At 17.3% G+C, this 13904-nt stretch overlaps 1 protein-coding gene across 1 annotated transcript in view; it reads left to right on the plus strand.

Annotated features, from left to right (window-relative positions):
* The window catches only part of Bma-unc-53 (Uncharacterized protein), a gene marked incomplete at both ends in the record, with an annotated part of 87683 nt that overhangs the window by 9053 nt on the left and 64726 nt on the right, over nt 1-13904 (plus strand). Inside the window, 3 exons of the mRNA XM_043079336.1 lie at nt 106-220; nt 1536-1600; nt 6500-6572. Coding sequence (XP_042935270.1) covers nt 106-220; nt 1536-1600; nt 6500-6572 — 253 coding nt within the window. The remainder of the gene's footprint in view (nt 1-105; nt 221-1535; nt 1601-6499; nt 6573-13904) is intronic.

Here is a 13904-nt window from a genome sequence, read left to right on the forward strand (position 1 = left end):
TTTTTTTTTTTTAAATTTTTAAAATTTTAACAATGAAAATTTTTTGAAACTTTTGAATGAAGAAATGTTAATTTTGAAAATTTTTTAAATAAAATTTAATTATAGATTTATACGGATTGGGCAAATCGACATTTGATACGATTTGGAACAGAACCGATCAATGATCTTACGAGTGATTTACGTGAACCAAAAAAACTTGTCACACTTTTGCAAGCAATTAGTTAGTATTTAATAATTTTATTAAAATTAAAAAAACAAAAAAAAAAAAAAAAGAAAAGAAATTAAAAATTGTTTTTCTTCATTTAAATGTTTAATTTTTATATATGAAAAATGATAAGTTAATGAATAAACTTATACAATTCAATGATAATTGTATAAATTTAATCAAAATTTTAAGCAAAATTTAATAAATTATTAGATTTTATTTCCGAAAAAAAAAAATTTTAAATTATAAGCGTTGAAAATTGTTAATTTTTTTTAAAAAAAAAACTGCAAAATAACATGTTAATTTACATTTGTAAGTTAATCAATTCTGATTAATTTTCACAATTTCTTCTAAATAATTTTGCAAATAACCCATTTTTCAAAATTTGTAATTTAACGCTTCAACAAATCAAATGAACCAATTGTGATGATTTAATTTAAATTTAAATTAGTTCATCTTATTTTAATTTTATAGTTAAATTTGCTTTCTAATCTTTGTGCACAATAATATGCATTGGTTTTTTTTTTTTTTTTTTTTTTAAATAATTCAATTTGGTACTACCTGTAATTGAAATATATTTTATGCTAAATTAATTTTCACTCTTTTTTAATTTTAATTTTTAATACTTTTAGCTCTTAAATTTGATGTGCATTATATTAATTAATTAATTTTTCATTTCAAAAATTTGCTTCGATTTTCTGAAAAAAATTTTAAATATTTAATAAAATAATAATGCATAAATCTGTAATCAAATATAATTTTATAATATTTTAATTCAAATATAATTTTTTTTTATAATAATAAATAAATAATCAAATATAATTTTATAATAATAAATAAATGATTGACATTTTTTGAATAAAACATCCTAAAATTATAAATTTTTTCACATTGAAAATACAGATTTTTTCACATTTTATGAAATTTATAAGATTTATTTATTTTTAAATTTATTAAATAAATTAAATTTTATGATTACTGTCTTTAAATATTTCTATGGTAAATTATTTTAACTTGTCAAAAAAAAAAATTTAATTAAAATAAAATTTTCAAAAAGTTTTATTTTTTATTTCTTTCCTTCTTTTTGCTTATTTTTTTTTTAATAAAAGCATAAATTGTAAAAAATCCATTTTAAATAAAATTTTTAAAATAAACTAAAAACTGTAATTATTTTCTAAAAAATTGTAATTTTGTTGTCTTTTCTGAAAATTTTACAAAAAAATATTAAAGATTATTGCAAATTCAAATTTTAAAAATTTTTTTCTTTTTGCTGAATTTTTTTTGCACAAATATTTTTTGAGCTAATAAAAAATTAAAATTAATATTTTAGCATTTGATTGTGTTCCTTCTGCTGAAGAACGAATTAGCACAGCAATTGATGGACACATTGAATCGGTTTGAATTTCTAACTTTTTTTTTTTAAATTTTGTTATTTTTTTTTTTTTTTGAAAAAATTTTAATGAATTTTAATAAAATAATAAATTATTAAAAATATTTTCATTATTACTATTTATATGTTTTAAAATATTTCATAAAATAAATCATAAAGGATGGTAGAAAAATGTTTAAAAAGATGGAAAAAAATAAAAAGTTTAAATGATTTTATAAAAAATGAAAAACTATTAATTAAATAATAAAGAAAATATTAATTAATAAAAAAATTTCTGAAAAATAAATAACTCATAAAATTATAAATTGTTTAAAAATAATTTCATTTCTTGCTAATTAATATAATTTGAAATATTTTATAAAATAAATCATTCAAAAAAAAATTTTTTCATTTCGTTTTTTTAAACTCTATGAAAAAATTAAAGAGTCACACAGAAATAAATTGAAATTAATGCTTAATTATTATTTAATATATACTAGGAAAAAAAAAAAACAAAAATTTAAAAAAACTTCTTTACTGGAATTTTCTAATTACATTTTACCTGTTAATTAATTAATTAAATTCTCAATTACAGCTACAAATAACTAAAAAGAATTGTTTTTTTTTTCCTTTATTTTTTAAAAAAAAACAAAATTGAAATTTTAAGCGAATTGTTATTTTCAATAAAAAAAATTTTAACAATGCATAAAATTAAATCAAAATTTGTGTAACTTTCAAATAGCTAAACAATTTATTAAAATAATAAATATATTTTTGCTTTTTTCTTTTCTCTTTTTTTTTTCAAAATTATTTTTTTCTTTTTAATTCTAAGATAGAATGAATGATAAGCAAATGGTGGGACGGACACCTGTTGCGTCCTTTTCTCAAACTTTTTTCTTTTCCTATTGGTTTCACTTTTTTTTTTTTTTTTTTTTTTTTTGATCGGGGCGCTAAAATCAATGGCGCTGATATCATTACATTTTATGGTTTGTAAATAATATTATAAATGTAAATTTGTGTAAACAAAATGTTTTCTTTTTTTTTTCTCTTATAGCTTTGAGTTAAAAATAAAATTTTTCGGCATCATTTATCTTTCATATTTTATTAATATTATATTGTAATATTATTTAAATAAATAATTCAAGTATATAAGGTTTTAATTTATTTTTATAAACTTTTTTTTTCCTTACAAAAAATATTAAAAATTTATTTAAATTTGAAGAAACATTCGATTTAAATTTTATTTATACAACATATTGTTAATATAAATTTAGCTTTTCGTTATTCTTTTTCAATCAATTTTTGCTTTTTGTTAATAAAATTTAAGTTTGTTTGAAAATGCATTTAAATTTAGGAAAATTTTAGCATGAAATAGCTAAGTGAAATTTATTTAAGAATTACTTTTTTCTACAATTATAATTTTATAATTATTATTATCAGTTAAGCAATGCTATGCTTATTTCATATTATTAATAAAATTTAAATTTAGTGAAATTTTCATCTTATATTCATTGAAATGGAGCAATATTACCACTCAATCAATTTTATAAGTGAATGAAATGACACATTATGATATCAGTGATAATAAATTATCACTGATTTACTTAATTTAAAATTTAAAATTGTATAAATTGTGAATTGAGATTTGAAATGAAATAAGCGATTATTTACTCAAAAAAAAAAAAAAAAAAAAAATTATTACTACATTTCAAATTCATTGTATCTAAAAAAAAATGACTAAATAATTTGGGTAAATTCTTTTTTCCTTTTTTCCTTAATATTAGATTTTTTAAAATTAAATTTTTGAACCTCTAAATATTTTAGTTTTTAAGTAATTAATTAAAATCCTTTCATTTTATTCAAATATAAGCATTCAATTTATATGCTCAATTCAGTTTCATTTATTTTTCTTTTTCTATTTTAACTGTTAAATTTTTAATTTTAATGTTTCATAAAAAATGAAAATAAATTAATTAAGAGTTAAATTTTAAATTCGTTTAGTTCTCTCTCTCTCTCTTTTTAAAAATTAAACTTTTTTTCTTTCATTTCGAATAAATAAAGAGAAAAAAAAAAGAATGAAAATTTTAAACTAAAAAGTTATATTACAAAAATTTTTTTTATTACATTTTAACAATTGCAAATAGCTTTCAGTTAAAGATAACAATTGTTAAGTGAATATTTCACTGATAATAAATTAGTCGGAAATTCAACTTTAACACTTAAATCTTATCTCTTTCAATTTCATCTTTCTTCACTCTGTGGTCATTTTTGCTAATAGCTACTTTAATATCACTTCAAAATTCTTTTCTAAAATTACTTTTAAATCTTTTATTTAGTAAATTTTAAATTACAGTTGAAATTACAATTGCTATTGTTGCGCATGCGCATTTGTCCATCTGCTTTTTTTTACTTCTGTGCATTATGAATTATTGTGAAAAAAGAAATTTTGAAGAGAAAAATTTTCATTTATTAATTAGAATTTTTAACATTAAAATTTTGATAACTAAATGATTTCAGATATGAAAATTTATTCCTTTTCATACTTGAATGAATAATTTAATTTAATTTTTAATTATTGAAAACCTAGTTTGTAATAATTATTGTAATAATTATATTGTCTGATTTAATTTAATCACTTAATTTGTAATAACTATTAGTAAAAAGAAAATAAGACTCATTTTCTGTAGAATTAAAAAACGAATTTACTTATTTATTTTAAATTAAATAATTTGTTGGTTTGTTAATTTCTGAAACAAATAGGTCGCAGATTTACATAAAAAAGAATTAATTGAAATTTTGTGAAATTTTAACAAATGTAAAAAAAAATTGCCATTTTTTTAGAAATTAAATTAAAAAAGATAGCACATTTTGATTAATACTGAAAAAGTTAATAAATAAATTAGACAACAAATAATATAAATTAATAATTAAATCAGATAATATGAATTAGAAATTAAAAGTGATAATTTTAATAAAATTGAATTCTAAAATTTTTTATTTCCTATAATATTTCAAGTATAGCTGGGAAGCAACAGCAATTTTAATGTAAATATAAATTCATATATTTATATTTTAATTAATAAACAATTAAATCTAGATTATATAATTCTAGTTGAGTTTGTGTTATGGAAAAAGGAATTGAATTACTTAATTATTTTTCGTTCTGCGAGTTTTTTTTAATCTTTTTCTTTTTTTTTTTTTTTTTTTATAAAGCATTTCTTGCTATTTTAATAATAAATGAATCGTTTTCGTCATATTAAACAATTTAATTTTAATTTTCGGTTAATTTGAAATTTTAACTAGAAGAGACCACTTTCAATTAATTTTAATGAAAATTTCAATGAGAAATATCTTTTCTCGCAAATATTTTAGTAAAATAAATTGTGGCATTTTAATTGCCTTTAGGCACTCACAATTGTATTTCAATCTTTTATTATTATTTGAAATTATCATTTTGCTATAACTCTTTGCACATTTATATATTTAATCATTTTATTTAGTATAAATGTAATTAATTAATTATTTTTTTTTTTGTGTTTTTTTAATTAGTTTAAAGAAAAAACATAAACAAAAATTGTTGAAGCATTACATTTTGCTTATTTTTATCTAAAAGAAATGAGAAAAATACAATTTATATAATTTTGTTCAGTAAAAATTAATAAATTAATTATTTCAACAAAATGTAATAAAATTAATTATTTTTAATTCAGTGCTAAAGTCCAAAACATTTTGATTCTCTTTCTTCCTTTTTCTAAAAATAATATTAGTAAAAAAAGAAAAAATTCTAAAATTAAACTTTGCAAAATATGAAGTTAAAAAAAAATGAAATGAAATTAAAAAAAAAAAAAATTGTTGAAAAGATTGACTCATCAATTCATCAAATCATTCGTACATTTTTTAATTTTATGCATCATTAAGCTAACCTTCCTTATCTATCGATGATGTCATTTTCAGCTTTTTTTTTTTTGTGAAATTTTTTTTTTTTGAAAAAAATTTTCGTTTATTATTCATTTTTTCTTTTAAATTGCTGAAAAATGACAAAATTTTATTGAAATTTACTAAATTTTTATATATAATATTAATTGTATATAATTTTGAAATATAAATTCAAAATTATTAAAGTTACTAAATTTTTATATATAATATTAATTGTATATAATTTTGAGATATAAATTCAAAACTTATTAAAAGTTACTAAATTTTTATATATAATATTAATTGTACACAATTTTAAGTTATAATTTGAAATTTATTAAATTTTTATATGTAATATTAATTGCATATAATTTTAAGATATATTTTGAAATTTATTGAAATGCACTAAATTTTTATATGTAATATTAATTATATATAATTTTATAATTATAATTTTGTTTAAAAAATTGAAATGATATATTTTTAAAATAATTTTTGCAAAATTTTAATAATTTTTAATTTTAAAATAATTTTTACAAAATTTTCATAATTTTTTATTTTTATATATTATATTCTTAATCATTCATTTGTTATTCACATTTCATGCCAATCAATTTTGAATTAAATTTAACAAAAGGAGGAAAAAATGTGTGAAAATCCTTATTAACTAAAATTTTGTCAATTAAATTTGACAAAAAAAAAAAAAAAAATGAAAAAATGAGCAGAAGTAAATAATAAATTTTAAAACTTTAATTAATCAATTTCAATTAATTAATTTTTTATTATTTTTTTCCCAAATTATAAATGTAAAATTAAAAAATAATTTAGCCGAATGACTTATCAGTGTACATTAATTTAGACTTTCATAATTTATTTGAACAAATAATACAAAATTATAATTTTCATTTTTATTAATACTGAAATATGGCAATAATACAATTTAAATAAATGTATTATTATTTTATTAAAATTAATTAAATACTATTCTAATTTAATTTATTCATTTCTAGATAGAAATTATTGGTGGATGTTTGCAATTTGTTGAATCGTTGAATATTGATGTATCTAAAGTTACAGCAAATGGTAAGTTCAATAAATAGTTTAAATAATTTCATCTTTGTTTCCTTTTCTTTTTTCAATTAGTAATTTTAAGTTTAATATTTTTTGATTATAAAATTTTTTATTTCCATTTTATGCTTTCAATAAATTTGTTAAAAAAAAAATTTTTCAAATAATTTATGTAAAAAAATATTATAACAATTAATTAGCTATTCTGTTTTAGAATCAAACATTTCTCTTCAAAAATTTCAAATTAAAATATGATAAACTAATTTATCATTTGATCATTTTGAATAATTAATTTAAAATTTGAAAAAATAAAATCTTAAAACAATTGATGCAATTACTTATTTTACTGCAACTTTCTTTTTCTTTTTCAAAAATTTAGTACAATTAAACAAATTATTAATTAACTGCCATAATTATAATCAAAATTATAGTTTTATATATAATATTTTGTTAATTGTTGCAAATATTTTATAATTTTTAAATTCATTGAAAAAAATAGAAAAGAAAATTGTTTAAATTAAAATTTCGAATTTTTTATTCATTCGTTGATTACGTAACTTTTTACTACAATTATTATACAAAATTATATAAATTAATACAAATTTAATTACCTTCTTTTTATAAAAAATTAATTATACAAAAATTTATTTTCCTTTTTTTTTTTTTTGTTTATTTTATTTTACAAATAATAGTAATAGTAGAAATTATTTGATAAATTATTTTAAATTATCTGAAGCAAATATGTTGCCAAAACGATAAAATGAAATATTGTAAAATTGATTATTAATTTTTATGGTACTAAAACATTTTAAGCAAAAATATTTCTGTCATATCAATGTCACACATATTTGCATTAATTCATTTTAAATTCTTTCAAATATATTTTTTAATTGAAATTTATTTAAAATTATATTTTATTTATTTTTTCATTCGTAAATTTATCATACACAAAAATATTTATCAAATAAAAAAAAAAAAAAAAAAGCACAGTGAAAAAATGTAAAAAGATTGAAAAGTTTAATAAAATCATTTTTGCTTTTAAATTTATAAATTATTTTCTTAAGAAAAAAGAAGGAAAGAAAAAGTGAAAATTGTGATTAATTCAATTTAATTTCATTTAAAGCATAAAAATTTCAATTTTTTTTTTTTTTTGAAATTTATTTAGAGAGAAAAAAAGAAGCAAAAAAGGAAGCGAAAAGAATTTATAGAATTTCAATTTCTTTGAATAAATTTTTTTTTTTTGAAATTTAAACCAATAGGAAAAGATACTAATATTTGAGTTTATCGTTCCTTAGTCGTTACTAAGGATTGAATTTCAAAAAGTTTTTTTTTTTCTTTTTTAATATGTATTTTTACTTTTTACAACTTAATTTAAAAGTTTTTAAAAAAGTAATAAAATGGAATTAATTACTAATTCAAATATAAAATTTGAAGCAAAAATTTGTCTGTTAAATTGATTTTTTTTCTTTTTTTTTTGACTTTTAATGTTTGAATAAATGTCAAATTTTTGTCTAAAAAAAAAAAAAAAAAAAGAAAAAAATGAAATGAAGAAAATTTGCATTGAAAAAAAAAAATTTATAATTCAATCAGAAAACAAATTTTTTTTTTTCCAATATCATAAAACAGTGTTTGTTGAATAAGTATGAAAAAGTTAAAATATTTCATACATACAATAAATTTTTTCCTTTCATTATATTTCCGATAAAAAAAATAATAATAAAATTACAGAAAAAAAATTGGTGACATTTTTTAAAGTTTAATGAAAATTATAAAAAAAAGTTTGATAGTCCAAATTAAAGTTTTATTGATAAAATTATAAAAAAGGTTTGGTGACATTTTTTAAAGTTTAATGATAATTACAAAAGAACAAAAGTTTGGTAACCATTTTATATATATAAAGTTTTTTTTAATTTATAATTTAATTAAAAAAAAAAATGGGAAATGAGGGAAAAAAAAGAGAAGTAAAAATGAATATAAAATTAAAGACAAAAGATCTTTTGAAGTTGACTGTGACAGTAAACAGATGTGAAAAGGATTAGCCTAAATAAATTCCCATGAGGAATTTACCCATGTGGGTAAATTGATCTTCCAACAATTCATCCATTTATGATTATTTCTTAAATTGTCAAATTAATCGTTTACAGTTTAGTTTGATAGTTAGTAGCATTGAGAGAAAACTGTTTGTTTACATCCTTTTCTCTCGCTCTCTCCCTCAATTCAGGGTTATTTTCCAAAGGAATTGTTAAACGATATCAATTTTATCATTAAAATTATCATTTCTAACATTTCAATAAGGCTAAATGCTTCACATAAAAATCACATTAAATTAGATTAGATCAGATCAAATCAAATCGGAACAGATCTATTTTTTTTTTTTTTTAAATATTTGTTTACATGTTTGTTTTCTTTTTGCATTCCATTCTTCTTCCATTTCACTCTTTCTTTTTCAATGGCTAAATTTATTTATACATAATTTGTTTACATCCTTTCCTCTAATAAATATAAATAGTAATAATAATAATTATTATTACCATATATAATTAAACTTAAAAATTTTCTATTTATCTAAAAAAAAAAGAAATTTTAAAACTAGAAAATATATAAATATAATATATTTATACTTTTTCATACTAAAATTAATTATAGTAAAAATTATTGTTAATAAGTATAAATAGCAATAATAATAATAATCAGAAAACACAATTTTTATTATTTTAAATTATTTACGCGTTATTTTTTCTTTTGTTTTGAGCGAAAATATTTTCATCCATGGATATTTTAATGTAATTTAATTAATACGAAATTAATTATTTAATCATAAATAGTTTAATTTGTTTTTGTTTAATAATAAATGATTAAATTATGAAATGAAATGCTTTTTATTGATTTCATATAAAACTGAAATAAAATGACATTGTTGACAGATTGTTTATCAGTTTAATTTTTTTTTTTAAAAAAAAAAAATCAATTATAGAAATTAGATGAAATTGAATTTTCATTTTATTTCATTAAATTTCTATCGAAATTTTCAAAGCTTTTATTGTCACAGTATAAACTGATCATTTGAAATGCTATTGTAATTAATTACTAATTTATTGTTTGTAAAATTTCATTTTCAAATTAATCCATTTAATTAATTTTGTAGTAAGCATTAAAAAAGATTGTTTATATTTTTAAATTGGAAACGAACGAATACAAATAAATATTAATTAAGTATAAGCTGATTGTATAAGTAAGTTATAATAAAAATAATTATTAATTAATGTTTGAATATAAATTGAATATTATTAATTAAATAAATATACGATTTTTCATTTTGTTTATATTTTAGAAAAAAAAAAAAAAAAAAGAGAGAAAATAAAATATTAACAAATAATATAACGAAAAATTTGATTTTTATTATTAATTACTTCGTTTTTGTTTTGCTAAATTATTATTAGAAAAAATTTTTCAAATTTTTGCAATTAATTTCAGTTTTTTTTTTTTTTTTTTCTTCAATTCTTTTCCGTTTATTGAATAAATCATTTATTGATATGTCAATTTTCAAAAAAAAAAAAAAAAAAAATTAACAATAATTTAACAAAATTTTTTTTTTTAAGTCTAACCAAAATTGTTTGTATCATTTCGTTGAGAGAACACATTTTCCGTTCTTACTAATGAAATTTGACACTTTGCTAGCTAAATTGATGATTAGTTAGCTTCTTCAAAATCTATCGATAAGCTTTATTTTCTTCTCTCTTTTTTCTTTTTTTTTTTTTTTTTTCATTTACTCATTCAACCTCTCTCTCTCTCTCTCTCAGAAATATTTGAAATTAAACAGATCACAAATGTTTAATCTGAGAAGAAAGCTCCACCGAAATATCTTTTCGGAAAGCTTTATTATCTATTTGATAAGGTGACAAAAAGAAAAATAAATAAATAAATAAAATTTACTCTAAGAAATAATTTGAAATGAAATAATAAAATAATTATTATTAGATAAAATATTAAAATTACAATTATTTATTAATAATTGAAATTATAATTTTTTTTTCTTCCTCATTTTTACAGTGTAAATTTTTGAAAATTTTAATTGAACTCAAAAATTAAATTAGTATTAAAAATGTCACATAAAAAAATATCGCATTCTTTATTTGTTTTTTTTTTTTTTTTTCTTGTAAAATTAACAATTTTACATTTAAAAATATCCCCGTCTGACCACCTTGCTCCTTTCCCCGTCCCCTCCATCCGAGATTTTAAGTTACTAAAATAGCAATCGAATTGAGATTTTACACTAAAGATTGTAATATTTAGCAGTATACTATAATTATTATTTATGCCAATTGGATGGCGACGATGATGACAACAAGGTGACATATGCAAATGCCAAGGTTATCAACACATCAAATCTTTTTACTTTCCCATTTTGGTCAGTGAGCAGAATGATAACGATAATGATAGTGATAGTGATAACAATTCTCTTATTATTACCAATTTTTATCTCTTTTTCTTCCTTTTATCTTTTCGTCATCGAAATTTTTTACAACAATTTTTAATCATTATTTCGCTCAATTTTTTTAAATTTAAATAAAAATTTATTTTCTTTTTCGATTGTACAATTTTTTTCAAATTTATCAGCTTATCTCTTTTTTTTTTATCATTTTTTGAAAATTTTGGATAGAATAATAATAATAACAATTCTCTTATTAACAACTTTTATCTCTTTTATCACTTTATCTTTTCTTTATCGAAATTTTTTTGCAATGATTTTTAATCATTATTTTTTATTATCTTTTTTTTAAAAAAATTTTGAATAATATCATTTGTTTTTGATAATATATCGATAATAGTGATAATATTTTTTATTATTTAAATTTAACTAAACATTTTTTCTTATATAATTTTTTTCAAATTTATTATCTTTTCTTTTTTTTTTCTTTTTTTTTTTGAAAACTTTAATGATTAAAATTCGTTTCGGATGTGAAATGTTAGTTGTTAAATTAATTAAATTTAATTTTTGATATTTCATTTTATCAATACTGATTGAAATCTATTAAATAACAATTTCTTTTTTTTCTTTCTTTTTTTTTTTTTTTTAATCTACGAATTCATTCAAATTTGAAAAAATATTTTAGCTAATGAATGTCATTGAAATTTTATAAGCTCAAAAATGTAATTGGATATTAGCTAATTAGCGTATTAATTTGAGCATAAAATTTTTTTTTTTCCTTTCTTTATTGGCTGACATTTTCCATTTTCAAATGACATATGCAAATTGATTGATGAATTATGTCATCGATAAATTGACAAATTGAAAATTAATCTATCACAAATATTTGTTCATTCAATTCTTCATTTATTATAATTTATCAATTCATTTTGTGAAATTGGATGACAGTTATGATGACAATATGATAATAATAAATTTCTTTATTTTTGTTTTTTTCTCTTCTAATAAATAAAAGAATTTAAATAAAAAGAAGAATAAGAAAAATGATGGCAAATAAATAAATATCATTTGAAGAAAAAAAAAAAAATTGATTAGTAATTGATTACTTAAATTAATTTAAACTTGATTTATTCATCTTTTTTATAAAAAAATTAATTAAAGTATAATAAATTATTGATAAATATTTAATTATATTTATTTTATTGGCTTATCAAATTTCTCTCTAGCATTTTTTTAAAATTTAATTTTGTTATTAACATTTTTTTTTTTTTTTTTTTTTTTTTGCGCAGAAGTTATAATTTACATAACAAATAACAAAATTATTATTTTAACGTTGAAAAAATGTCATAAAAAATAAACTATAAAATTTTTGATAATGCAAAAATAAACAACAATAGCTAATTTAAATATAATCTAAACAAAACAAACTTCAATTATTATTTACTTTGCTTTTCAATAATTGCTATATCTGTTCTTTTTCTGATTTTTACATTTTACATTTTATTTAACCTAAAATTATTTTTCAAAAAAAGAAAAGTAATGCGAGAAAATATAGTATTTGAATTAAAAAAAGTTAAAAAAAACTTTTTTTTTTCTTTTCATTTAATCAAAAAATTTACTTTTTAGCAACTGTTTAGAGAAAAGAGAAAATTTTATTTTTTCTTTTCATTTAACTTCTTTTGTTTACATTTTTCCTCAATTTTTTTTTTCTTTTCGTTTTTCTTCATTTTCTTTTTTATTTTTTTTTCCGGTTGAAAGTTTCGTTTAAAATTTCACTTTACTAAATTTCAAAATTTCAGTTTAATAATTACAAATTAAGTTAATAATTAATTTCATTGCGAATTATGTCTAAAATGGAAGTCTTTTAGGTTATTTTGGGTTATTTTAAAAAAAAAAAAAACTTAAATGTATAATAGAGAAATCTTTGGATAATTAGAATAATTAAATAAACCAAAAAAAATTGAAAACGAACTATGAGAAAAAGAATTGGTAACGAAACATAAATTTTGAGTGTTAAATTTTTGAATTTACAAAAATTTTTGAGAATTTTTTGAAAAAAATTGACATCGTATAAATCTTAATTTTATAAAAGTTAGAAAAAAATTATTTATAATATTTAACATTTTACATTCTTCGTTTCATTTTATACTTTATCTATTTTCTTTTTAACTATTTGTACAAAAATTAAATTATTTCAAATTTATAAAAATCAATTTGTGTGATTTTCAATTGGTTTGCAATTACATTTTGAAATTTTTGAAGTGTAATAGAATTTTTGAAAAAAAAGAGAAAAGAATGAAATGAAAAATAATAAATCAATTTGATTGTAATTAACAAGATTCAAGTTTCAATTAATGAGTTCATAGCACAATTTACAATCAATTAATCATTTTATCAGTGATATCTTTTTCTTTTCCAATTCTATCTGATCATATCAATTGATATTAGATTAATTTACAAATTTCATTTATAAATGTAAATATGCAATTAAGCATTTTTTAAATTAGTAATGTTAAATTATGATAATAATAATGGCAACAATTATTGTATTTGATTATCAGTAAAATTTTAAAGTTTGATTATCAGTAAAATTATTTAGATTAAAATACTATATGAGAAAATTATGTGTTTGAATCTGCCAAATTATGTGTTTGTTTGAAATTTATCAGCTATTTCAGGTGTTGTAAAATCTGAAATTGAACTGAAAAGAAAAAAAAAAAGATTTTTTTTCCAGTACCATTTTAATTTTGATATAATTTTTTTTTTTTTTTTTTAATGAAATCTTTTAAGTGTATTATAGTTTAAATATTGAATTTTTATAGTAAATCATTTCACAATTTCTTATCCAATTATTTCATTTTTAAATTGCAAAATTTCACTAAAAATATTTTAATAGGGCAATTTTAAAATTCAATTGC

The sequence above is a fragment of the Brugia malayi genome (assembly GCF_000002995.4).
Source record: "Brugia malayi strain FR3 genome assembly, contig: Bm_v4_Chr2_contig_001, whole genome shotgun sequence".
NCBI classification, from domain to species: Eukaryota; Metazoa; Nematoda; class Chromadorea; order Rhabditida; family Onchocercidae; genus Brugia; species Brugia malayi.